General features: G+C 43.0%; 1 protein-coding gene across 1 annotated transcript in view; it reads right to left on the reverse strand.

Moving 5' to 3' along the window:
• The window catches only part of ALK (ALK receptor tyrosine kinase), a 566624-nt gene that overhangs the window by 256685 nt on the left and 284848 nt on the right, over window positions 1-25091 (reverse strand). Inside the window, exon 4 of the mRNA XM_072139971.1 lies at window positions 3453-3648. Within this exon, the coding sequence (XP_071996072.1) occupies window positions 3453-3648 (196 nt within the window). The remainder of the gene's footprint in view (window positions 1-3452; window positions 3649-25091) is intronic.

Raw genomic sequence — 25091 nt, forward strand, 5'->3', positions numbered from 1 at the left:
TCCGAAATCCCATTATCTTTTCTAATTAAACTTCTGTCAATAGTAAGTGATGTGAACTCTTAAATACTCTGCGCAGAGATGTCATATTATCAATTCCATTTTCAGATCCCACTGAGATCATCTCCCTCTCCTCCAGGTCACAAATTAGCAAAATTAGCAATTTCTACAGACGGAGGCGACTACTTTGCACCCAGGACAAAGAAAACCTGCGCTGCAGGAACCGAACTGGAGACGAGGTGATACATTTATCTGATAACATAGTAACAGAACACACAGAAAAAACTCACATAAATAACATTTTTCTTGCTTTCACCAAAAGAAGATTGATCATTAATGCGATAGATGTGAGATAGACAGATAGGAGATAGATAGACAGATATGAGATAGATAGATAGATAGATAGATAGATATGAGATAGATAGATAGATATGAGATAGATATGAGATAGATAGATAGATAGATATTAGATAGATAGATATGAGATAGATAGATATGAGATAGATAGATAGATAGATAGGAGATAGATAGATAGGAGATAGATAGATAGATAGGAGATAGATAGATAGGAGATAGATAGATAGATAGGAGATAGATAGATAGGAGATAGATAGATAGATAGATAGATAGGAGATAGATAGGAGATAGATAGATAGGAGATAGATAGATAGGAGATAGATAGATAGGAGATAGATATGAGATAGATAGATAGATAGGAGATAGATAGATAGATAGATAGATAGATAGATAGATAGATAGATAGATAGATAGGAGATAGATAGATAGGAGATAGATAGATAGATAGGAGATAGATAGATAGATAGATAGATAGATAGATAGATAGGAGATAGATATGAGATAGATAGATAGATAGGAGATAGATAGATAGATATGAGATAGATATGAGATAGATAGATAGATAGATATGAGATAGATAGATAGATAGATAGATATGAGATAGATAGATAGATAGATAGATAGGAGATAGATAGATAGATAGATAGATAGATAGGAGATAGATAGATAGATAGATAGGAGATAGATATGAGATAGATAGATAGATAGATAGATATGAGATAGATAGATAGATATGAGATAGATAGATAGATAGGAGATAGATAGATAGATAGGAGATAGATAGGTAGATAGATAGATAGATAGATAGATAGATAGGAGATAGATAGGAGATAGATAGATAGATAGATATGAGAGATAGGAGATAGATAGATAGATAGATATGAGATAGATAGATAGATAGATAGATAGATAGATAGATAGATAGATAGATAGGAGATAGATAGATAGATAGATAGGAGATAGATAGATAGATAGATAGATATGAGAGATAGGAGATAGATAGATAGATAGATAGATAGATAGATAGATAGATAGATAGATATGCGAAAGAGTTTGAAGGTTTTATAATGTTTTCAAACATTTCCGAAAATTAAAACCTCCGTTACAAAAGGAAATTCTTCATTTCGCCATCTTCTGACGCTAATAACTTTTTCATACTTTGGTGTAAGGAGCCGGGGGAGATGTCAGTATTTTGTGACTTTTGAGCAATGAGGACTGTACGGCCTTTCTCGGCCTTTTTCTAGAATTTTTTTTATATTTCAGTTTTTCTTGTTTAATAAATCAGCAAAAATATCCACATTTCTGTTTTTTTTTTGTCAAGATGGGGGGCAGAGGGCACATTAATGGGCAAAGAAAAATGAACTTTTTTTTTGATCTTACCAATTCGAAACAAAGAGTGAAAAATTTGAAGGGGTCTGGATACATTCCGTACCCAAGGCACATAGAGATAAATAGAGAGATCTTTGTGTATATGGGATCAGGGGCGTAACTACAGGGGTAGCAGCCATAGCAGCTGCTATGGGACCCACAGTGTCAGGGGGCCCAGGATAACTGGGGTATTACATGTGAATATGCTATATGTGATGTGTATATGTTGTGTGTCTGTGTATATGGTGCATATGGTTATGTATGTGCATATATATAGTGTATGTTTATTTTTAAGGGGTAAATGGGGCCCCATTCAGAAGTCCACTATGGGGCCCTGCCTCTCCTAGTTACGCCACTGTATGGGATGCACTATTCCTAGATATACGGGAGGATATAACTCTTATTGTTGCTTCCTCTGTCATCAGAGAGAGATCTGGATACATTTCCATTCTGTATTCTATGTCAGAATTCCTTCTTTATGATTTCTCGGGAGGCCTGCGCCAAACTTATTGCCAGCTGCTTATTTCCGAGCGGTAAATCTGCTACCTTTGTGATAATAACTCAGGAGATTATATATTTTACTGGATTTTACATTAAAAATGATGGCGCGCACTAAACTAACAGTTAGAGCAGAACTAAATAAATATGTTGATTACATCATAATTCAGCCAGAATCCTCTTACTGCATCGTAAACTTACCAAGGACTAAGAGCGAGGGAGCCTGCAGCTGCTTTATAATGTCTAGCAAATAGAACCCAAGATGTCCCATAGATATCATAACCCGGGTGTGAAAAAGTTTTCGTTTGGATCTGAATATTTTGTAAATAGAAGCGTTCTCTCTACCCCTCTCGCAGCAATAAATCCCAGAACCCCTGGAGCTTAAGTTATTTTATCATCTCTGACAAATGCAACCAATTAACGTAGGTTGATAAATATAAAACCCACCACGCAATTTAATTTTCTGTTATTAAAATATTCTTAAAGAAAAAAGCTACAGCTCTCTCTTCCCCTCTCACAGCAGGAAATCCCAGCATCATACAAGCTAAAGCTGTTCAAGCAGTCTGGCAAATATAACCACATTTTCTGGGTGTAAAATATATTTTATTTATATCAGACTGTTCTGTAAATAAAAAAGCTATAGCTCTCTAACCCCTCTCACAGCGGGAAGTCACAGCATCATTCAGTATAGGGTCAGAATGTTCACAGAGCAGCCATAGCAGAATAATCTCTCTCCTACAATGAAACCTCAGCAATAGACCTGATCATAAACAACATAGCTGAAAATTTTGCTTCCCCTCTCACAGCAGGAAATCCCAGCATCAGACCAGATTGTAGACAGAAAAGCTTTAGCAGCCCCCCCTTTCATAATTCGGTTCATGATGTTACTGAAATAGATAATTTTCACATCAATTGCATTACTGCTTCACGGATCCATCCAAATAATCTATTCCATGGACTGAACAATTAGAAAAAGTTTCAAGTGTGAGAAGATTGTATCAAATCAAAAATCCAGGAATCAGTGTTACAGCCGCCATGTTGGATGATGATGGCCTCATTGAGGAGTCTAGAGGATGGTGGGATGTGGGTATAGAATACTCCTTCACCATGAGTAGACCACTGATACCCTATAGGTTTATCTACACCATGCCTGATTGGTCAATCAACCTACCCACCATCTGATACAAACTGTCATGTGATTGTAACAATTCAATTGTCATAAAGTAACTCACCGGCCTTTCTCCGGTGTCCTAGGTGATTCCATGGAGTAAATCACGGCGTTGTCCGGGTGCAGCCGTAGAGAATATTTCCCATTTCTCTGTATGTAGACGGCCACCTCCACTCTGCAGTTCGGGTTGTTGCTCCTCAGCCACGGACTGACCACTGTGGGGCTCTGACCCCCGGGTGATATGAAGAACAAAAAGTTTCCTATAGAACAGGGAAGAGGAGCGTTAGCCAAGACTGAATGTAGATGGGAGAATATTGTACATGGTATCAAGGGGTCTGACCAGGGCTGGGGGAGGGGGGGGGGGTAGAAGCTCTAATTATATAGGATCAGGTGACCCCAGACTTATTAACATCACACATTAAAATGTTAGTCCAGAAGAGAAGATGATACCATCAGGTCCACAGAAAGAAGGTGCTTTATTCCCTATTCATAATGATATGGAATACGACCAACTTATTATAGAGTCAAGGAAGTCAGACGCGTTTCGAGTCTCTTGGGCCCTTAATCACAGATAAAAAGTTAGTCTCTCTTTATATCACATCAGAACCCTCTGGAAAAGCTCCTAAAAAGATTCCCAGTGTATCCATCTGTCTCTAGTTACCTAGTGGATCCCAGAAGTGTCAAAATGGTTTAGGAATCCACTGGACGAGTATCGGCTGGAGTGATGACATCACCCACAGAGCGGCCACATACTGGGAGGCAATGACTGGGGGAAGGTCCTTCTGAAATGCACAGGTGACAAAATGCATTTGCATGTTTGTATCTAATACAGTTCTGTTTTGTGGGATTGGATCAGCACCGGCTACCAAACCCTTGAAGAAACTAGAACTGACAGTCTCAAATATATCCAGAGGGGATGATTACACCACCAAAAAAAGCATTGTGCAGACAAAGGGGCAAATTTACTTACCCGGTCCTGTCGCGACCCCCGATTCGGACGGTCCGACGAGGATGAAGTCCAAATCGGTTTAACTAAGATCGTGCGCCCGAGATCCTGCATCCATCACTTCCCCGCTCAGGTCCGCCGAAGTTCACCTTCTTCTTCCGGTGCTTGTACGTGCGTCTCTTGCGACACAATTCGAAATGTTAAATCCCGCGCATAGTCCGAATCCGTTGGGTTGTCCAACGGCCCGCCCTCCAATTTGTGTCACGTGCAAGCCAGCGGCGATGCACCAAAATCCGATGGCGTGCGCCAGAACCCCCTGTTAAATGCGGCGCAAAATGGAAATCGTCGGAAAACCTGACCAAAATACTCTCTGCAGACCCTTAGTGAATGAGCCCCAATGAATCAGCAGAGGGTGCGGGGAGATTAGGGCTCAGACCAATGGTTATAGAGAGCTGGTGTTTATACTTTGTTTTTTTGCAAAACATGTGAGACTTTATCTTGATGCCATAGTTTTAATTATTACATATTTAAAGGGAACCTGTCACCAGGAGACCCATTTTTAGCACTCCCCCAGTCCCCACAGAGCATAGTACATGCACTGCCAAAGTGTTTTTGTATAAAAAATAGGTTTTACAGAAAAAAAGATATGTTATATTGTACCTTTCATTAGCATCTGCTGTGTGACTAGGCAGTTGCCTATTGGGAGGGGCTGGAAAGGAGCGCCCCCCCCCCCACCCTTGGGAAACAGCTTCTCCATGTAACCTTTTCAAATATATGAAAGCACTGATCAGTGGGCTTAGTGACGCCCCCTGCTCCTCTACAGCCAATCCCGAGTGTTGGGAGTTATTCATATATTTAAAAAGGTCACATGTTTCCCAAGGGTGGGGGGGGGACTGCTCCTTTCCAGCCCCTCCCATTTGGCAACTGCCTAGTCACACAGCAGATGCTAATGAAAGGTACAATATAACATATCTTTTTTTCTGTAAAACCTATTTTTTATACAAAAACACTTTGGCAGTGCATGTACTATGCTCTGTGGGGACTGGGGGAGTGCTAAAATGGCTCTCCTGGTGACAGGTTCCCTTTAAAATGTGCCAATAATTGACACTACAATTAGGAAACAAATAAGATTTTTTGTCGTTTTTCCAATTAAAGTGTTTGTTTTTTTTTTTAAAGTAGTAACTTTTACCAAGTTATGTTATAAATATGTACAAGATTATTCCATCATCTTTCCCCAGGTTCAGCTACAGCTGCAGAGGGTGCATGTACTTCTGCAATAATGAAAAGTTGACAGTGTTTCCTGCAGTGACTTCTAGATTCTGCCTTCTGCTGACATTCTGGAGGGGGACACATTTCATATGCCTATATCTCCTGAACCGTAGCACCTAGAAACATATTTATGGTGTCATATTAAGCAGGAGATATCCACTCTTAAAGTTACAATCGGCAATAGAAAGCTGTACATAACTATCTACTTTTTTTAGTACAAATTTAAGAATGGATATTCTCGGTTATGTAAAGCATCCAGACACAATCCATATATAAAATTAAAGAGATTCTCCTGTTTAATTTGACACCAGATGTGTGTTTCTAGGTGCCAGGGTTCAGGCGTTATAGCCGTTTGAAGTTGGCCACTGTCATGACGCAAATTTACGTCTTTTCTGCAATCTGTCACAGTAAAAGCTGCTGTATGTTTGCATGGAGCAGTCCTGAAGGGGTTAAGGTTAACTAATAATGTTCTGGGTTAAACCTGTGATGGCTGACAACATTTGTCAGTTGTCTCAGTCTTGAGATATTTAAGAAAACAGGAGGAAGAAGTCTTAATTCTGGCTATACCGACTTACAAGTATTGTGCAGACCCTGCATCAGCAGGGAGTGACGGGAGCGTTTGACAACACTTTGTATGTAGAGTTTTATGTAAAGCGCTTGTGTTGGTAATATATAGGAAACCACTAGACAGACACTGAATCAGCAGGGAGTCTGGGAGATTTTAGCTCTGACTACTATAAATATAGTTGTCGATATCCTGTAACAAGGACTCTCTACGTATGGTCTGTACTGTGATGAATACAGATGAGCCTCCGATGTAATTGATGAGCCCAGCAGATGTAATGTATCTCTACGACCAGCGGATGAGACCCTCGGTGCCAGTTCTCGCTCTACAGGGAGTAGAATACGAGGCTTCCCTATTGGATGTGCAGAGATTGGCCTCACAAATCTTCCTCGTATTTAGAGGCTGCTCAGTCAGGTGGATAATATAACTATCTTACTGCAAATTACTGGCTAAGTGAGCGGCTAATCCAAGCAGAAAATACTGGAGGGTAGTAAAAAATGTGAAAATATGTGGAAATTTATAAGACAGGTTGGATTACGTAAGATGGATTTCACAGCAGGGACCACTCCAACTCAATATCCTCAACACTTATGTTTAAAGTGGATACTTGCCCTGGACAGGACTGGGTGGACGAGAGAAGACATTCAGATGAAATAGAGGTCTCGTGGGTGGTCGTAGTACCCCATTTACCCCTGCATTGACCAATACTATGGGGCACATTTACTAAGGGTCCATTGGATGTATTTCCGTACGGTTTCCCGACTTTCTGATTTGCACGGAATTGCACAGGGGTTTTTGGCGCACGCGATCGGATTGTAGCGCATCAGTGCCGGCTTTCATGTGACACAAATCGAGGGCGTCGCCGTCGGACAATCTGACTGTTTCGGACAAACCGCATAATTTAACTTTCAAGATCAGCACTCACATACACCGGGAAGAAGATGGTGAACGACGCCCAATTTTAGTGAATCGTCGTACATTCCGGATCGGCGGCGTCAATGGGACGGGGAAGTAAATGTGCCCCTATGTGTCAATAGTTCTCTATATCTCCGCACTATTGACCCAGGGCAATAATCGATCAATGGATCATCTGTATAAAAACATCTGTTTCTGATCTATTGTAAACACGTCCAGAGATGGAACTGCAAATGTCAACTGGCTGATACTTTGTTGAGGACATATTTTATGATGGTATATAAATTCTCATTCCCAGCAGCCAACAATAATAGAAACTATACGAGAGATGGATGGGAACCATAGAAATGTGAGTGACTGAGCGCCGATTCGCTTGTTCTACTGTTGGTTGTCACTCGTTAAAGGGTTGTTTAATTCTTGGGTATGTCGTCGGAACCCACTTCCTTGTTACTTTGTTGCAACTCCAGCTACCAACTCAAGGTGAGGATCAACTCTTGAGATATAAAGGGCCAGGACACCCAAGTCTAATCTGTCCCCATCCAATATGAGAAAAGATCCTGCCCCAAGAAGACACCCGAGTTTGTTAAACATATGCATTGTGCATATTCCTGACTCTAGATTTATTGTACAATACTATTTCTGCTCTAAAGTTCTGTATTTCTTGGTGATGACCCTGCCTTGATCCAACTTTCATCCATAGTGTTCTTCCCAGACTTAAGCTAGAACCTCGGATTCTGCCTGACTGCTGCCATCCCAACCCAATATTGACTTACCGTTGACTATGTTAGGCTTTGAACTGGCATCCTGTGACCCAACTAGGATCAACAATGAGTATGTTCATATTCACATTCAAATTTTGTGTAATCCACAAAAATTTTGACTTTTGTTTAGCATTTTTTTTACTTTCAGTTACATTGAAGGAGAATTGTAGAATCAACATTTTAAAGCATTATCCTAAGAATATGGCATCAATGTAACAAAGTAGATGGGGATTCAACACCTGGGACAGTCATCACACAAACCTTAGGGTCCTGGTTGACAGACCCCACCAATCTTTTATTGATGACCTCTGCTGAAGATAGGTCATCATAATTTTCTGTGTGTTATACAAAATGTAAATTGAAAATTCTATATAATTGAATTATTATGGCTCCCAGGGTCCCCAGTCTAAACCTCAAATCTAAAGACTGCGCATGAATAATGAAATGTTTTTGTCTTATTTTTGTTTCAACATTTTTACACATTTTTGGCAACACTCATAGTACTTTTTTCAACAAGCTCCATGGAAATATCTTGGAAAAAGCAGATAAGCTTTCACCTTTTTTCATCCCCATTCAAATGCACCAAATCCTATACTTTAGTCTTCAGAGAAAAAGTTCTGCAGAGTCATTGGAAATTGTTAAAATGGAATAAATTTTTGGATTTTCATCCCAGGACTGCTTCCTATCCATTGTTTTAATGCAAACTATGATTTTCTTTGGAAAAAATCCAAAGCAAGATTTGACTTCCCACCTTAATCCTAAATTCAGGCAATTCTTATGTAAATAACACAGAGCTAAAGCTTCAGAATGCACCAATTCAGCTCTGTTTTCCTCTTGAATATGTAGATTAGTGCTAAAACCAAATTTGGGAATACGTCAAAGACTAAATTATAAATTTAGAGCATTAATCACATTGAGGTTCGAGTCTTATTCGTAGAAAACAAATCAAATTTAAAAAAGTTTGAAATTTTGAAAAAAGTTTTAGATTAAATTTAAATTTAAATTAGATAGAAATGAATAGGATTATATAACTTAGTATCTGGGTCTCAAGAGAAGTGAAGGAATTTTATGCTTTCTGTCCTGGATAAAAATAGTAAGCAGATGGATGGAATGTGGATAATATCATTTTAAAAATGATACACTTTTATTATGAAGTGAATATCGAAAGTCGGAAAATAGTGCGGTTTTTGGAAAAAAAGGGGGATAAATGAGACTATATGGGAAAAGATAAGTATTAGGGAACATTATATATTTACAATGTATAAATTTCCATGGATGGATTATGTTTGTGTGCAGCCGGTGTGTTTCCTCACTGGTGTTTTGTTGATTTACCCAAAAGACAGCAAAACTGCAGCATTTTATGGCTATTCTGCAATAATTGTAGAAAAAAACTGGAAAAACTGCTACAAAATTGTAGGCTGGAATATGGGATAGATGGTGGGATGCTACATAACTTTTTGATGGATCTAGTAGAAAAAAAAATTCAATACCCCTTAATCTTCCGAAAAACATTGTTGATATACTGGGAGCGGGAGGCGCGGTGCTGCGCGGCTTCTTTCCAGGCGAGCCATTCCTGTTGTCTATAAACATAATTTTGTACAGCTGGCACTGGCTTTGAACCAGGGAAACTGAATTTTCACATCAAATGTGGTGCTAAAACTACAGCGCAGTCAATTTCCTCCACTCCTGCCTCGTCTGCCCATTCATGTGGGCAGAATATCAATAGGAACAAGTCTTAGATTAGTAGCTGCGATATCTGTGCAACTGGAGCAGAGAGATAATGGTGCAAAACTACATTAGAGTTTTCAATTATGTCCCCGCTCTGAAGAGGCTTCACTGATGGAAAGATTGTTCCCGAGCTGCAAATGTCAATTGTGTATTGTCTATGTACCCCAAGTGTCAGCGTGTCCATGTTCTGTCCCCCCAAGTGTCAGCGTGTCCCTGTCCCCCAAGTGTCAGCGTGTCCCTGTCCTGTCCCCTATGTGTCAGCGTGTCCCTGTCCTGTCCCCCAAGTGTCAGCGTGTCCCTGTCCTGTCCCCCCAAGTGTCAGCGTGTCCCTGTCCCCCAAGTGTCAGCGTGTCCCTGTCCCGTCTCCCAAGTGTCAGCGTGTCCCTGTCCTGTCCCCCAAGTGTCAACGTGTCCCTGTCCTGTCCACCAAGTGTCATCATGTTCCTGTCCTGTCCCCCAAGTTTCAGCGTGTCCCTGTCCCCCAAGTGTCAGCATGTCCCTGTCCCCCAAGTGTCAGCGTGTCCCTGTCCTGTCCCCCAAGTGTCATTGTGTTCCTGTCCTGTCCCCCAAGTGTCAGCATATCCCTGTCCTGTCCATCAAGTGTCAGTGTGTCCCTGTCCTGTCCCTCAAGTGTCAGCATGTCCCTGTCCTGTCCCCCAAGTGTCAGCGTGTCCCTGTCCTGTCCCCCAAGTGTCAGCGTGTCCCTGTCTTGTTCCCCAAGTGTCAGCGTGTCCCTGTTCTGTCCCCCAAGTGTCAGCGTGTACCTGTCCTGTCCCCCAAGTATCAGCGTGTCCCAGTCCTGTCCGGCGAAGTGTCAGCGTGTCCCTGTCCTGTCCCCTATGTGTCAGCGTGTCCCTGTCCTGTCCCCCAAGTGTCAGCGTGTCCCTGTCCTGTCCCCCCAAGTGTCAGCGTGTCCCTGTCCCCCAAGTGTCAGCGTGTCCCTGTCCCGTCTCCCAAGTGTCAGCGTGTCCCTGTCCTGTCCCCCAAGTGTCAACGTGTCCCTGTCCTGTCCATCAAGTGTCATCATGTTCCTGTCCTGTCCCCCAAGTTTCAGCGTGTCCCTGTCCCCCAAGTGTCAGCATGTCCCTGTCCCCCAAGTGTCAGCGTGTCCCTGTCCTGTCCCCCAAGTGTCATTGTGTTCCTGTCCTGTCCCCCAAGTGTCAGCATGTCCCTGTCCTGTCCATCAAGTGTCAGTGTGTCCCTGTCCTGTCCCTCAAGTGTCAGCATGTCCCTGTCCTGTCCCCCAAGTGTCAGCGTGTCCCTGTCCTGTCCCCCAAGTGTCAGCGTGTCCCTGTCTTGTTCCCCAAGTGTCAGCGTGTCCCTGTTCTGTCCCCCAAGTGTCAGCGTGTACCTGTCCTGTCCCCCAAGTATCAGCGTGTCCCAGTCCTGTCCGGCGAAGTGTCAGCGTGTCCCTGTCCTGTCCCCCAGGTGTCAGCGTGTCCCTGTCCTGTCCCCCAAGTGTCAGCCTGTCACTGTCCTGTCCCCCAAGTGTCAGTGTGTCCCTCTCCTGTCCCCCAAGCGTCAGCTTGTCCCTGTCCTGTTCCCAAAGTATCAGCGTGTCCCTGTCTTGTCCCCCCAAGTGTCAGCGTGTCCCTGTCCTGTCAGCCAAGTGTCAGTGTGTCCCTGTGCTGTACCCCAAGTGTCAGCGTGTCTCTGTCCTGTCCCCCCAAGTGTCAGCATGTCCCTGTCCTGTCCCCCAAGTGCAGAGTGTGCCTGTCTTGTCCCCCAAGTGTCAGCGTGTCCCTGTCCTGTCACCCAAGTGTCAGCGTGTCCCTGTCTTGTCCCCCAAGGGTCATCATGTAGAGATGATGAGATGGATATAAAACACAATGACACTCTCAGCTCCGCTAACTCTCCTTATCAATAAAACCCCCACAGGTCACAAGAACTGGGGTCCGATATACCCCCTAACACTCTCTTCTGCTCCCTGTGATGAGTGGAGCTGCTGGTCAAGCATGCACGGGCTGTCCCACTTATCTCTATGGAGCTAATGGAGATTGCCGAGCACCGCCTCCATCAGGCCATCTCCATAGAGATGAACAGGGCAGCCAGCGCATGCGTGACTGACTGCTCCGGTCATCTTGGAGAGCTGATAAGGGGTGTGACCTGAGACCCCCTCTGATCAGCAAGTTAGGCCCTATCCAAATGAAGTTGGTGAAGCATGTAATGAGGCTGTGCCTCAGACTAGGCTTATAATACATATTTTATACTATATATATTGCTGCTACAAGGTCTCTGAACATCTCCTTACATTTACTTCTAGCCTTCACCCTACCTGAGATCCCTCCGAGCTTTGCATTCTGCTGCAGTTCTCACTGGGGGATGTTGTTTTTGTTCTCTCATTAGATTCCTGAGATTAGAGACTTGTCTTTAGGAGTTTGGTCCCATTCTCCTTTGCCCTCTTCCTTGTAATGTCTCTCCTTTTTGAGTAATCTCTTGCAGATGGACGAGGTTGATTGTGTACATTGTGCATTACGAAAGCGTCTCATCTCCTCGCTCTTCTTTCCTGAGTTGCCAACTTCTCCACTCTGTTCCGTTCCTTACCAGTATCCATTTCTGATCTTTTTACCTGCCTCCCTATAGCGATGGAGATGATGACTGCGGCGGAGAGTAAATAGGTGGATCACTGGGCAAGGACGGAGAGGACAACGAAAAGATGAGAAGATGCCCCCAATACAAAATAATCACATATTTGCTTATTCTTCCCAGCAGCTGGGATGTAAAAGGCTTTGTGATCCCTGGTGGTGATGGGGGCCATTATCTGGGAGTGGAGACGATGCCCAAAACAAGGGCAGGTAAATATGCGGAAAGGGTTTCTCAACTCAAAATCACCCGGCATCACTAGACTCATTAGGTTGGATTCCATAAATTGCTACAAAAAATAAAATGTTGTATGAGGTCATTGTGTCAAAACATCATCTGCTAAAGAACACCAATGGAAATTACAATTTTGGAAGCCGATACTTTATAGGGTCCAATGGGACAGTAATCACACCTCAAAACTTTTTGCTGTTGAAACTAGTTGATGGTTGGTTGTACAGGACTACGCAAGATGTAATGTGGTTGAGGATCCTCTCGTAGGTCCACCCTTAAAGGGGTTTTACACTTAATGTAGTCTTGTGTATTATTATTGGGGGTCTAGTCGTTGGGTCCTTAGTGACCATGAGAAGAGCAACAAAATAGTGTCCTCGATTTGCTCTTCTTCAGCTCTCCATAGCTGCTCTTACTATTTACAAGGGATTTCCATTTTCTGTTTATGCAAATTAGCTTCTTGGTGCACTGGGGGTGGAGCTTCACCTGCTTGTGTGCACCTACAAGTTCATTTGCATGTTTAATTTTTGAAATAACTGATCACTGGGAAACAGGACAGGTTATAATGTCCACAATGCAGACGTTACATAAAGGTGATGGAGCCCCTTTAAGGGGGTTATCCTACAAAAAAAGTTAAACCCTATCTACAGAATAGGGCCTAACTTGCGTATGGGATCACAAGAATAGGGGGTCTGATGGGGTCTGATGCACCTCTATCAGATCCCTTCTCACTACCTGAGAAGAGCGGAGCAGATGGCTGTGCATGTCCGTGCTGCCCCATTTATCTCTATGGAGCTGACGATAGCGATAGAGCGATGAGTGAATGGACAGGCATACATTGGACCCCATCAGATCCCCCGTTCTCGTGAACTTTGGGGGTCTCATCACTGAGACCTCCACCGATCAGCAAGTTAGGTGCTATCCTGCGGATAGGGTGTAACTTATTTCCTGGGAAAACCCCTTTAAGTAACATCGTTGGGTCCAATGTTGACTTTTTCTCCATCAGAATTATTTCCATCTTCTTTTGCCGGAACAGATCCTCGTGTGTAAATCCTCCCATTTATCTTCTCATGTGAATCGTTTTAGCTGTGGTTAAACATTCCTGGTCATTAAGCAATGATATTCCGCATTATGACCATCTGACCGAAGATCAATACGGAAGAAGAGGATAATTGCTGTAGGGGGCATACAGGCAGTCATAGAGTAAGGAGGTCCCGTGAACGGCGTCTCCTGCCTGTTGCAGATGAGAATCGACCAATCAGCACAATTTAAAGTAAAATCTACCTGCAGAATCCAGTTATATAATCTCACTTACTGCTGCAGCCCCTTCGGTCAGGATATGTTATAGATTTCGTTTTTAATGTCCTCATTTTGTGAAAAATTATCCAATTTAGCCTGAAAGGCTCTGGTGGGCGTTGCCAATGCCCCTCTGAGCTCTATCATCTCTTAATTATGCTCCTCCCATTCCGCCTACCCCCTCACCCACCCCAGCAGGGGAGCCAGTGACATCAACTGCTCACGGAAATTCCGTCTGGGCACTGAAGAGACTGACCTATGCATGCTGGGACGTCACTGGCCCTCCGGCTGGGGAGGGCGAGGGGGTAGGTGAACCTCAACAACTGACAACATATCCAAAGGATTCATAAACAATATATAGTTGAAGAAAAAATCAACAATACCATGAAAGGTTGTGACTAGTGATGAGTGGACCCGTTCGGGTCTCTCAGTTTGGCGGAACTTTGAACTAAAGTTAGGTGTGGGTACCTGAACCCAAACGGGAACAGCCGCAGGTAAGACCCGTGATCGTTGCTGGCAACAATGCAGGTGTTACTAGTGTGGGTGAACCTGCTGATGCTTCTGTGTGATAGAGGAAACACAAGGACACAGACAGAGACTGCTGGAGATAATAGTAAGTTTATATCGCACCCCAAGTGCTTTATTACCATTGTTACAGGTCAGTATTGATCTGTAATATAATATATGATCGTGCTAAAAGGAGAGACCCAAGTACCGACAGAGGCTGCTGGAGATAATAGTAAGTTTCTATGTCACGATACTTCCGAGTTATAAAGGAGATACACAGGCACAGAATGCTGCTAGGCTGCTGGGCATATTAGAAAACTTTTATCTCACCCCAAGTGCTTTATTCCCATCAGTCCAGGTCAGTGCTTCTTTATAATGTCCTATATGATCCTGTTGATACTTCTGAGTTATAGAGGAGAGCCACAGACAGAGTTTGCTGAAGATAATAGTAAGTTTCTATCTCACCCCAAGTGCTTTTTTCCCATCAGTACAGGTCAGTGCTTCTCTATAATGTCCTATATGATCCTGTTGATACTTCTGAGCTATAGAGCCACAGGCAGAGGCTGCTGGAGATAATAGTAAGTTTCTATCTCATTTATTGAGTCATAAACACATGAACAGAACGCGTTTCGGCTTACAAAGCCTTTATCAACTGCTAAATGTACATGCTACAGACACTATTTAACTTATTTATCAACTAAGATAAATAGTGTCTGTAGCATGTACATTTAGCAGTTGATAAAGGCTTTGTAAGCCGAAACGCGTTCTGTTCATGTGTTTATGACTCAATAAATTTGCCGCAACGAAGCATATCGTGAGTGCTGGGATATTCCTTTCTATGCTATTTGGCGTGCATCTCGCCCGTCCTCTTGCACCACAACCGAATACGCGGAGTGCCGTCCTGACCTACACTTTGCAGTGTATGGGAGACATCATATAATCTAGTCTTCTCCCCCAGCTCGGAGACAACAGAGAGATAAGACATTTCCATAACATAACATTTACAGATTCTACTGATTGAGTGTTTCATGCAAAGGGTTAAACAATATGAAAAGTTAGAAATATGAGAACCGCTGAAAACCCATTTGTACATAATAAGATTTCTTTTTATAGCATAGAGCCTCCATGTACCCAGCAATGAAGTAAATCTATATTGTCCCCTTTAAACAATCTGCTCTATGAAAGAAAAGAACATTGGAGTAGAGGAGGCGCCACTTACCAGCCGAAAACTAAAAATACAACTCACTCAATGGAAAAGATGGAAACACATTTTCACCAAACACATTTTTAACCACTTTTAAAATATTGTTCTGCTTTTTTTTTGCAAGGGATGAGTTGGAGGTGAAATCTATTTATATTTTAAAACCTTTTATTATTTTTTTTTACAATTACTTCTATAATACAAGACAATAGATATTGAGCGTGTTCTGAGCTCATAGTGAGAGAAAAATCAGAGTGTTCTACTGAAATTGGTAGCTGTGATGTACCCAGGATAACAAAATATCACATTCTCTAATTCAGTCTTGGTGTGCCCCGGGATCCAACCGTAAATCGCTGACTATGGTCAGGCAGGGCAGATTCTTCTCATGAATAGCTTCTCCTGTCTGCACACTGCAGTGCTCTCTGCCTCCTGCCCCTCCCCCTGCATTACAAGACCAGCTCAGACACAGGAACTTCCTGCCAGCAAGCAGCAGTGTGCAGAGACTTACACTACAAACTACAGACAGATAAGGTCTTTATCCACGGGAAGGAGGCACATAGCAGAGCTGACTCTGAGTTAGCAAAGCTGAGAGTGTCATTGTGTTTTATATCTCATCATCTTTGATCTATTTCATATCTTTTTCTATGTGTCAGATACAAGTGACATACATATGTCAGAAAGTGTAGATAAACCCTATACCCTGATCATCTAAGCACATTGTCAGCACACAGCATCCTACAGCGCTAGAGGAATCATGAAGTGTCTGCTCAGAGAGTCCTTGTTAACACTCTGTAATGTTACACTGACCATCACTGAGTGATAGGACCTAAAACAGCAATAAAACTGAGTAACATTGTAAAGTAAGGGGTTAAAAATGATCTTTATTGTGTGAACATCAATAGGGGATTGAAATTTGAGAATTTTCTTTCATGGGCAAAACATTTAACTTTGTTTTTTTATGCAGGGTGCATAGAGGCTGCAGTAGTCATGTTATATCACTAGCAGGTGACTGCCGCAACCAATCCCTGGTCTTGGAGTTGTTCATCTGGGACTTTTTTATTGTCCCCTGGAGACCACTCATTGGCTGAAAGAAAATCTACCTTCAAAATCCAGGACTTACTCATGACTATGACAATCTTCTTATATTTGTTATCCACGGCCTCGTTCCCTCTTAATTAAAATAAAAATAAACCATAAGAGCAATAAGCATGTTACCAGAGCCCCTCTGTGCTGTAACTTCACAGGCTGGGGCACTTCCCCCTCCCACTGTGTGAGATTAGGCAGAAGGAAGGGAAGAAGTGACAAAGAACAGAAGGTCGGAGACAGTGTAACAGACTGTGAAGCTGCAGCACGGAGGGGCTCTGGTAACACCCCCAGAGCCCTTCTGGCTTATTAATATAATTTTAAAAGTTGATTTTAGAAGGAAGAAATCCATGGATAATAAATATAAGAAGATTACCACAGTCCTGGTGCCTGCCCTATAATCTGCCCCTGCCTGTAACCCCACAGAAGTGTGAGCAGGTTCCCTGAGGATTTTCCGTACTCACAGAAAACCGCTCTAAAACGGATAAGACTTCCACTTATTTTCAGAATTGCATCACAACAAACATTTCAATTTGAGACATTCCTTAATATTTGGTCCCTGATCGCTCGTCACAACATCTTTCCGGAAATTTTCTTACTGTGACTTTTTCAACTAGCGCCAAAGCAGATCGGAGGCGTCTCCGTATGAGCAAGAGACAGAAAGTCAGGAAAGATGGCGGATGATGGCAGCTACTTCCTGTCCCGGAATCTAGAACTGAAACATCGACATTGGTTACATTTGTATCTCCCTGCAGATCCGGCCTTGGAGGGGTTAACCAGCACTGAATCGTCCAATTTCAGGACTTGTCCCTCGCATTCCATAAACGGACGTGAATTGTCTGCGCTTCCATTCGGTGAAATGTCTCCTTTTTTGTGAAGTACAAATAATACCGTGCCCTTTGGTGTTTTTTGTCTAGATATAATAGATGGGTACTAGGTTTATAGTATGGAATATAAGAGGGCTTAAAGATCGTCTGAAACGCTGCATTATCTTTGACTACATAGTTAAACAACTCCCTGCGATTGTTATCTTATTGGAGACACATCTTGATAGGGAATCTTTGGCTCTTGTAGAAAGGAGGTGGGCCAGTCAGATATACAATTCTGTCTTTTCATCATTCTCTAGAGGAGTCTCTATCTTGATTCACAGATCCGTTGCCTTCCAAGCCTCAGATATAAGTTGTGACCCAGAAGGAAGATACGTATTCCTGTCAGGTATACTAGATGGCAATAAATGCGTTTTTGCAGGAGTCTATATACCTCCCCCTTTTAGATATCAGGTCCTGATAAAGCTACTGCGGTTTATTGAAAGGGTGGGGGATTGCCCGGTCTTGATTATGGGCGATTTTAACGCTGTAATGTCTGAGGAGAAAGATCGTACAGGTGGGAAAAAAAACCTGGGAAGGATAGAGAATGGAGATACCCCCTTTGCTAGGTTCTGCCAGGAAGTGGGCTGGAGAGATGTCTGGAGAAGTTTAAAGGGGGAACTTCAGATTTTCTCATGCTACAACCGTTCCCATAACACTTTTTCCCGGATTGACCTAGCATTGGCTAATGATTTGGCCATTGAATGGGTAGGGAAAATGCGGTATGATAACCGTTCTATCTCCGATCATTCCCCAATGGTTCTCGAGTTGTTGGGATCAAGGAACCCGCCTGTCAAGTTCTGGAAGCTCAATGCGCATTGGTTAGTGTTATTGTCAGATGAGGATAAAATCAAGGGAGAGCTTCATAGATTTATTGTGTCAAACAGAGCCGGGGTTAACCATGGGCTAATGTGGGATGCCCTGAAATCCTTTATTAGAGGGATACTAAATTCAGAAATCATTTATTTGCGTAAGCAATGGGCTAGTAAGGAGAGGCTCTTAAACAAAGAGCTGAAAGAAAAAGAAAGGGCCTATTTGGAGAGTGGTTCGAGGGAGCGGCGTAATAGTTTTATTGGGGCACAAGAGGAATATAATAGATTCATGGCAGAGAAGGCGACACAGAAACTATTCTTTTTGGACCAAAGGGCACATTGTGAGAGTGGTATGCCGTCAAAGGGGCTCCTGCAGAAAGTTAAAAAACAACAAGAGGATAATAGAATAACAGCCATAAAAAACAACTTTGGGGAAACAACTACTAACGCTGAGGAGATTAGGGATACCTTTTTACAATTTTTTCAGGGTATATATACCTCAGATTTGGAGGTCTCATTAGATGATATAAGATCCTTTTTAGGTAAGGTTCAAATTCCCGCGATTTCGAGGGAAGGGGTAGAGGCGCTATCGCGCCCGATAACGATCGAAGAGCTGGAGGAGGCTCTTGCTTCCTCTAGACGTAAATCCGCCCCGGGTTTGGATGGGCTCCCTTTAGAAATTTATAGTAGATTTGGTGCCATTCTTTTACCCGTTTTGATGGAGACCTGGGAATTTTCGCAAAGGGAGGGTAGGCTACCTGACTCGTGGTATGAAGCCAGCATAGTCTTGATTCGGAAAAAAAATAAAGATCCTTTGGAGGCGGAATCTTATAGGCCGATTTCGCTTATTAACGCAGACGCCAAGCTGATGGCCAAGTTAATTTCAAATAGACTCAAAGAGCGCGCCCCATTATTGATACATGAAGACCAATGTGGCTTCTTGACTGGGCGACAGAGTAAGACCAATATAAGAAGGCTCTTTGCGGGTCTCCAGATGGGTCGGGGGGGGTCTCGCTCCATCCTGTCTTTGGATGCCTCTAAGGCCTTTGACAGGGTGGAGTGGGACTTCCTCTGGGAGGTATTGTCTAGATTCGGGTTGGGCGACCGGTTTTTGAGCTGGGTTAAACTCTTTTATAAATCCCCGAAGGTCTGCGTCAGGGTTAATAGTGATTTCTCCCCTTTCTTTACACTGTCTAGAGGGACAAGGCAGGGTTGCCCCCTGTCCCCGCTCTTATTTGCGTTCTTTATAGAGCCCCTAGCAATAAAACTGAGGGCAGACAGTGTGATAGAAGGGGGAGGAATAGCTGGTGCTGAGGACAAGATAATGTTATATGCTGATGATGTCCTTCTCTTCCTCAAGGACTCTGATACATCGGCTCCAAGGGCCCTAAAGGTTATTCAGGAGTATGGTAGGTTTTCTGGTTTTGAGATAAATACCCATAAGTCAATCATGGTGCCTCTGGATGAGGACTCCCATCCTAACTATTTGTTGTTTGGACTTAAGATCTCCACTGCTTGTGAATATCTTGGCTTAAAGATCACTGCCAAGGTTGACGACTACATCTCCTTGAATCTAGTGCCCTTATTAATAAAAATTAAAAATAAGGTGAACACGTGGAATACGCTACCATTAAATCGTGCTGAGAGAGTAATACTTATAAAGAGCGTTCTGCTGCCCCAAATTTTATATGTTATAGCTAATGCTCCATGTTGGATAGGCAAGAAATGGTTCGGGTTTATCCGTGCTATTATAAACAAGTTACTCTGGGGGAGGAAAAGGGTCCGCATCAAGCAAGAAACTCTAATGCTGAATAAGGAAAGGGGCGGGCTGTCACTTCCCTCCTTCTATCACTATTTCTTGGCAGCCCAGACCCAGTTCATTTTGGAAAACAGACAATCCAATATATTTTTGGCGCTCACCTCGTTGGTGGAACGTAGATTTGATTCAATGCTGGCACTATTAGAGTCAGGCCAACTGAAGCGTTTGAACGCTAAGAGATTCCCTTTGGCTCGGCTATTGTTGTATACTTGGAGAGATCTTAGGAGGTTATTTGGTATTACTGGAGGTTTTAAATTTACTCCGTTGTGGAGTAATCTCAACTTTGCGGAACTAGCTAAGATGGACGATGTCGGGTTCTGGGAAAGAAAGGGAATTACGTCCTTGGGACAGTTGGAGGAAGATGGGACCTTGCCCTCCTTTCAGGACTGGTGTATGAGGGACATGCTTGAGGAAAGGGATTTTCTGAGGTACCGTCAAATTGAACATGCGTATAGGAAAGAGACACAGCACGATAGGTTTAGGACGCACATAGGGGGTAAATTTATAGATTTATTAGATTTAGATGTAACTCGAATTAATTTAGCAAATATTTATAGGCTTCTTAGGTATACTATAGATCAGAAGTTTAGTCACGTATCTCAATTGAAATGGGCAAACCAGGTCGGGTTTATCACTGGGGCTCAGTGGCGTGATATTTATAGGAATGTGGTAAGAGCAACAATTAATCTAAATCACAGATGCACACAATTATACATTTTATATAGAATTTATTTTTCACCAGATTTAATGTTTAAAATTGGTTTAAGGGAAAATGCGAATTGTAGGAGGTGTAATTGTTCACAAGCAGATATTTTACATGTTCTATGGGATTGTCCTAAGATCAACCCCTATTGGGAGGAGATATTTATGAGATTAGAAGCCCAGTTCCAATGCTCTTTCCCGCGAGTCCCCACCTTTGGGCTCCTGGGCTTGATACCGATCTCCTTAGATGACAGATTAAAAAGGGATCTGGCCCTGAAGACCATGTTTCTCGCAAGATTAGTATTAGTTAGACACTGGCTTGACGAAAAGCCTCCAGATGTGAATGAATGGAGCAACTTAGTTAAGCGTATAAAAGCATATGAATGTGCGTTCGAGAAACGATATAAGAAAGGCAACAGACTTAATGAGGTATGGAATCAGTGGAGGTTATAGAGGGTTCTCTGTAACCCATGGTGTATAGATTGTGTCCATTCAGCGTCTCCGGCATCGGTAGAGGGTGGGGAGGGAGGGGGGCTTGGGGGGGGGGATCAAGACTGGGACATTTTGTGTTTTGCAATAGGATGGATGATCTTTGTAGATGGAGTAAATGCATAGGAGGTTATTAACAATTTTACATGTAATGTTTTAAATGGTATATGGTTTCTGTTGCAAACGATGTCTTGTATCATTATATGGAATAATAAAGCATTTAAAAAAAAAAAAAAAAAAAAAAAAAAAAAAAAAAAAACAAATAATACATAAATTTGCGACCTATTTACAATTGCAAATGAGGACTAATTTCCAAAAATCGGTATTAATCTCGATGAGAATTTCTGAGCGCGGCCGCCGCCGTCCAGGACGCTCGTGTTTTAATTAAGTCCTAATGATCCATGAATGATTTGGAAATTTGATGAAATGGCGTCCGGTACGGTGACTTATCAATGTACGGCCACAACGACCTCATTAGGATGCCGGACACGGGGGGACCGAATCTCGCCTCGCAGTTGCCCATAATGCCCTCTGCTCCGTATAATAAGCCAATCATTCAACGAAAACACAATGCAATAAAAAAACAAGGCAAAAAAACATAACGCAGGACGTTCTATTAACATTTCTTTAAGGTAATGAGATAGAAGTGCGACAATTACAGCGACGGCGACAGAGGCCACGGAATATCAGGCCGGCGCCAGCGCGGACCAGAATGGATTCAATTAGAAATGGAAACATTTGATGTTTAATGTGAACGTGTTTAGCGCTCATATTTCTTCGAAATATCCTCTCATTGTTACCCAACCAAATGTCGCAGCAGACGGAAGGTTATTTTCCGGCGGTATTTACAGATCCGGATTGCAATCATATTGCAATTCTGCAAACATTAAAGGGTATATCCAGAATATTGCACATGTGCTCGTAAATTAGTTTGGAAAGTTTGTCTAATAGTGTTTGATAACATAACAAGGTGATCGGTGAGGGTCCGACTGCTGAAGACAGGACTCCCAGTAATCCAGGGAAAGGGGGTCCCCATCTCACTAATAGGTGGAACGGCAGGAAGCACAGGACTCTATCAATTAGTGAACACGGGTCCTCGTTCTCCGGATCATTGCGTCTGATTCTCATGATTAGTGGGGATACTGGCAGTCGCCCTCATCTATCCTCACCAGATAGACCCTCACCTATCCTGTGGACATGGATAACTTGTAATGTTGGGACATCCCCATGTCTAAAACAACCACACATATCTATTTGTAACAAGCAGTGGAATGTGGAGCCACTTTGCCACCAGACAAATTTGAATCATGGCTAAACCCTAAGATTGCTATCAAAGTGACCTAGTGGGTATCCACAAGGGGATATGGCTCCTTAAGGATCACAAGGGCTCTACCTCTCAGAGTAGTCACATGCCCTTGTGGCTCAGTGGACGCCGGTGTGAGGCAGAGAAGAGTCAATGACAGTAAAGGGTCAGGGAAAGCAGCAGTTAGGTAGACTCCAAGGTACAAGCCACAGGTCAGGGCATGCAGATGTGGATCAGGGTCAGCAAGCCAAAGTCATCATCACCAAAAACAGAGCAGAATGATGGAAAACCACATTGGGGTCAGAGCAGGGGTGCTAAAAATTTTAAAAAGTTAGGCTTCCAACACCGGTCTCCGGAACTGAAGGCTTAGGCTTGAAGCTCCATGGGTCATAGGACCCACTTTGGACAATCAATGGCCTCCACGGACCATGGAACTTCACTGTGACGTAAGAGGAAATGTTGTGCCATGGTCCGTAGATGCCATTGATTGGCCAAAAGCTTTCAGCCAAGCCATCAGTTCTATGGTTAGAGGAAGTGCACTGACTTCTGAGACGTCCACCGGTCATGAATACAGGACTCCCAGTAATCTAGAGAATGGGGATCCCGGTGAATAAAGAGGCAAGACACCCAACCTTGTGAGAATGGACAACATTCTCCAAAAGGTCTCATCTCGTGAGGGGTGGAGATCCCAGTTTTTGGCCCTCACCTATCCTCACCGGATAGACCCACACCCATCCAGTGAATATGGGATAATGGAATGTTGTAATGTTGGGGACGATGACTTTAAGGTTGATTGGTTCCACACCCCAAAGACTGAGCCCCAGATGACAACCTTAAGGCCACAGTTTGCTGGGCTTTGGCAATCTCATTCATTTTGAGGGCAAAGAGCTTGTTGGAGATTGGATTTGGAAAGCCAAGTGGCCGCCATTTTGTTTTTAATTACATGTCGCAACAGATGTAACCAAGAAACTGCGGAACACAACTCGTCAGGAGAGGACGACTCAAGGACTTACATTTACTGCTTATATTTCCCTTTGAATTTTTTTTATCAGCAATTTACTGTATTGTGACACTTTACTGTGACCCTTTCCTAACAATTTCCTTTGGAATTTTTTTGATAAGCCTTGGTTTACTCGCAGCATAAACAAGCGCTCTCCTGCTCGAGGCGCGAGGTAATCACCGCTCCCGTTATGTAAATTCAGCTATTTAATAAGCTGCAGACACAGAACTTCTTATTTACCGTGTTTGTTCCATCCCAAATCTACATCAATTACTGTGAACGATGGAAGCCAAAACAATGAGAGTCAGGAGATAATTGGTCGTCTTCTCAAATGGAAATCTCCACGTTTGGTAAATGTTTTGTAAGAAAAATGTGAAAGTTAAGACCGGAATAAGACCAGAAATACTACACTATCAGGGGCTGGGACAATAAAAAGGTGCCAAGAAGGGCAAATGTCCATCTCCGGCTCCATTATTTGGTGGCTGCATCTCAGAAGACTTCTGACTCCAATCAAAACTTTGGGTAATCAACTTTTGTTGGCTGAGATAGGTGATCAATATGAGATGGAATCCCCAGGATCATCTGATGTACTTCCCAGTCCTGTGACCTTATGTTCCTTGGTCACTGTTGACCACTTTGAGGTTTAGATCAATTCAGGAACGTGGCTGAGGCCACAGCTGTGATACAAATGGCTTCCTGTTTTCCACCCTTCTAGAACTGGTCATGCCATGCAGAAGGTATCTGATGATCAGTTTTCTGGGACTGCAGGAAGATTCGGTGGATTTGGTCCTGTTTGGTGAACTCTGTCCTGTGGCAATGCCCTGAGTGCCCACAGAAAAGACTCTGAGTGCCACCACTGGCACCCGTGCCATAGGTTCGCCACCACTGATATAGGGTGATATCATAATGTACAGTGTGATGTCATCATGCAGATACTGTTGAGAGCACCTTTAGGACCTAGGACAGTGGTGGCGAACCTATGGCATAGGTGTTAGAGGTGGAACTTAGAGCTTTTTCCCCAGAGTTTTTCAGACATCTTCCTCTAGACCCGGGCAGCCCTGGATGTGTCACACTCAGGACCATTTTAAATTGCCATCCTTGGGTGCCTGGGGAGGCAGGAGGATTGAGTAGATGAAGACTACTGGAGGATCGAGGATGGAGTAGATGAAGACAGTGCTGGATTATCATTGGAGCTCCTTCACAATCCTGCAATTTTATCTGTTCAGGGGACCCTGGAAGAATCCTTTATTGAGAATCCAAATTTCGATAACCCAACTTCATTCCACTGTATTGGTGTCCTCAGGATGTTGATACGATTGAAAGCTGTGGCCGAAAAATTTGCAATAAGTTACGACTTCTCGTGTTGGGCACTTTGTGATAAATAAGTGGGTTTTGAATGTAGTTTGGGCACTCAGTCTCTAAAAGGTTCCCCATCACTGACCTAGGAGCTACAAGCCACCATAGTCCATGTCTACTGATGACGTACCTTTAACGGCCAACGTCCGGGGACCAAAACCTGGAAATTAACAGGTTAATATGAGTCCATTTACTCTGCAAAACCTCTAATTAAGAGAAGGAAACAGATAGAAATTGTGGCGTCATTGTAAATGTTCCCACTTTATTCTAACGA

The sequence above is a fragment of the Engystomops pustulosus genome, chromosome 3, assembly GCF_040894005.1.
Source record: "Engystomops pustulosus chromosome 3, aEngPut4.maternal, whole genome shotgun sequence".
Classification (NCBI taxonomy): domain Eukaryota; kingdom Metazoa; phylum Chordata; class Amphibia; order Anura; family Leptodactylidae; genus Engystomops; species Engystomops pustulosus.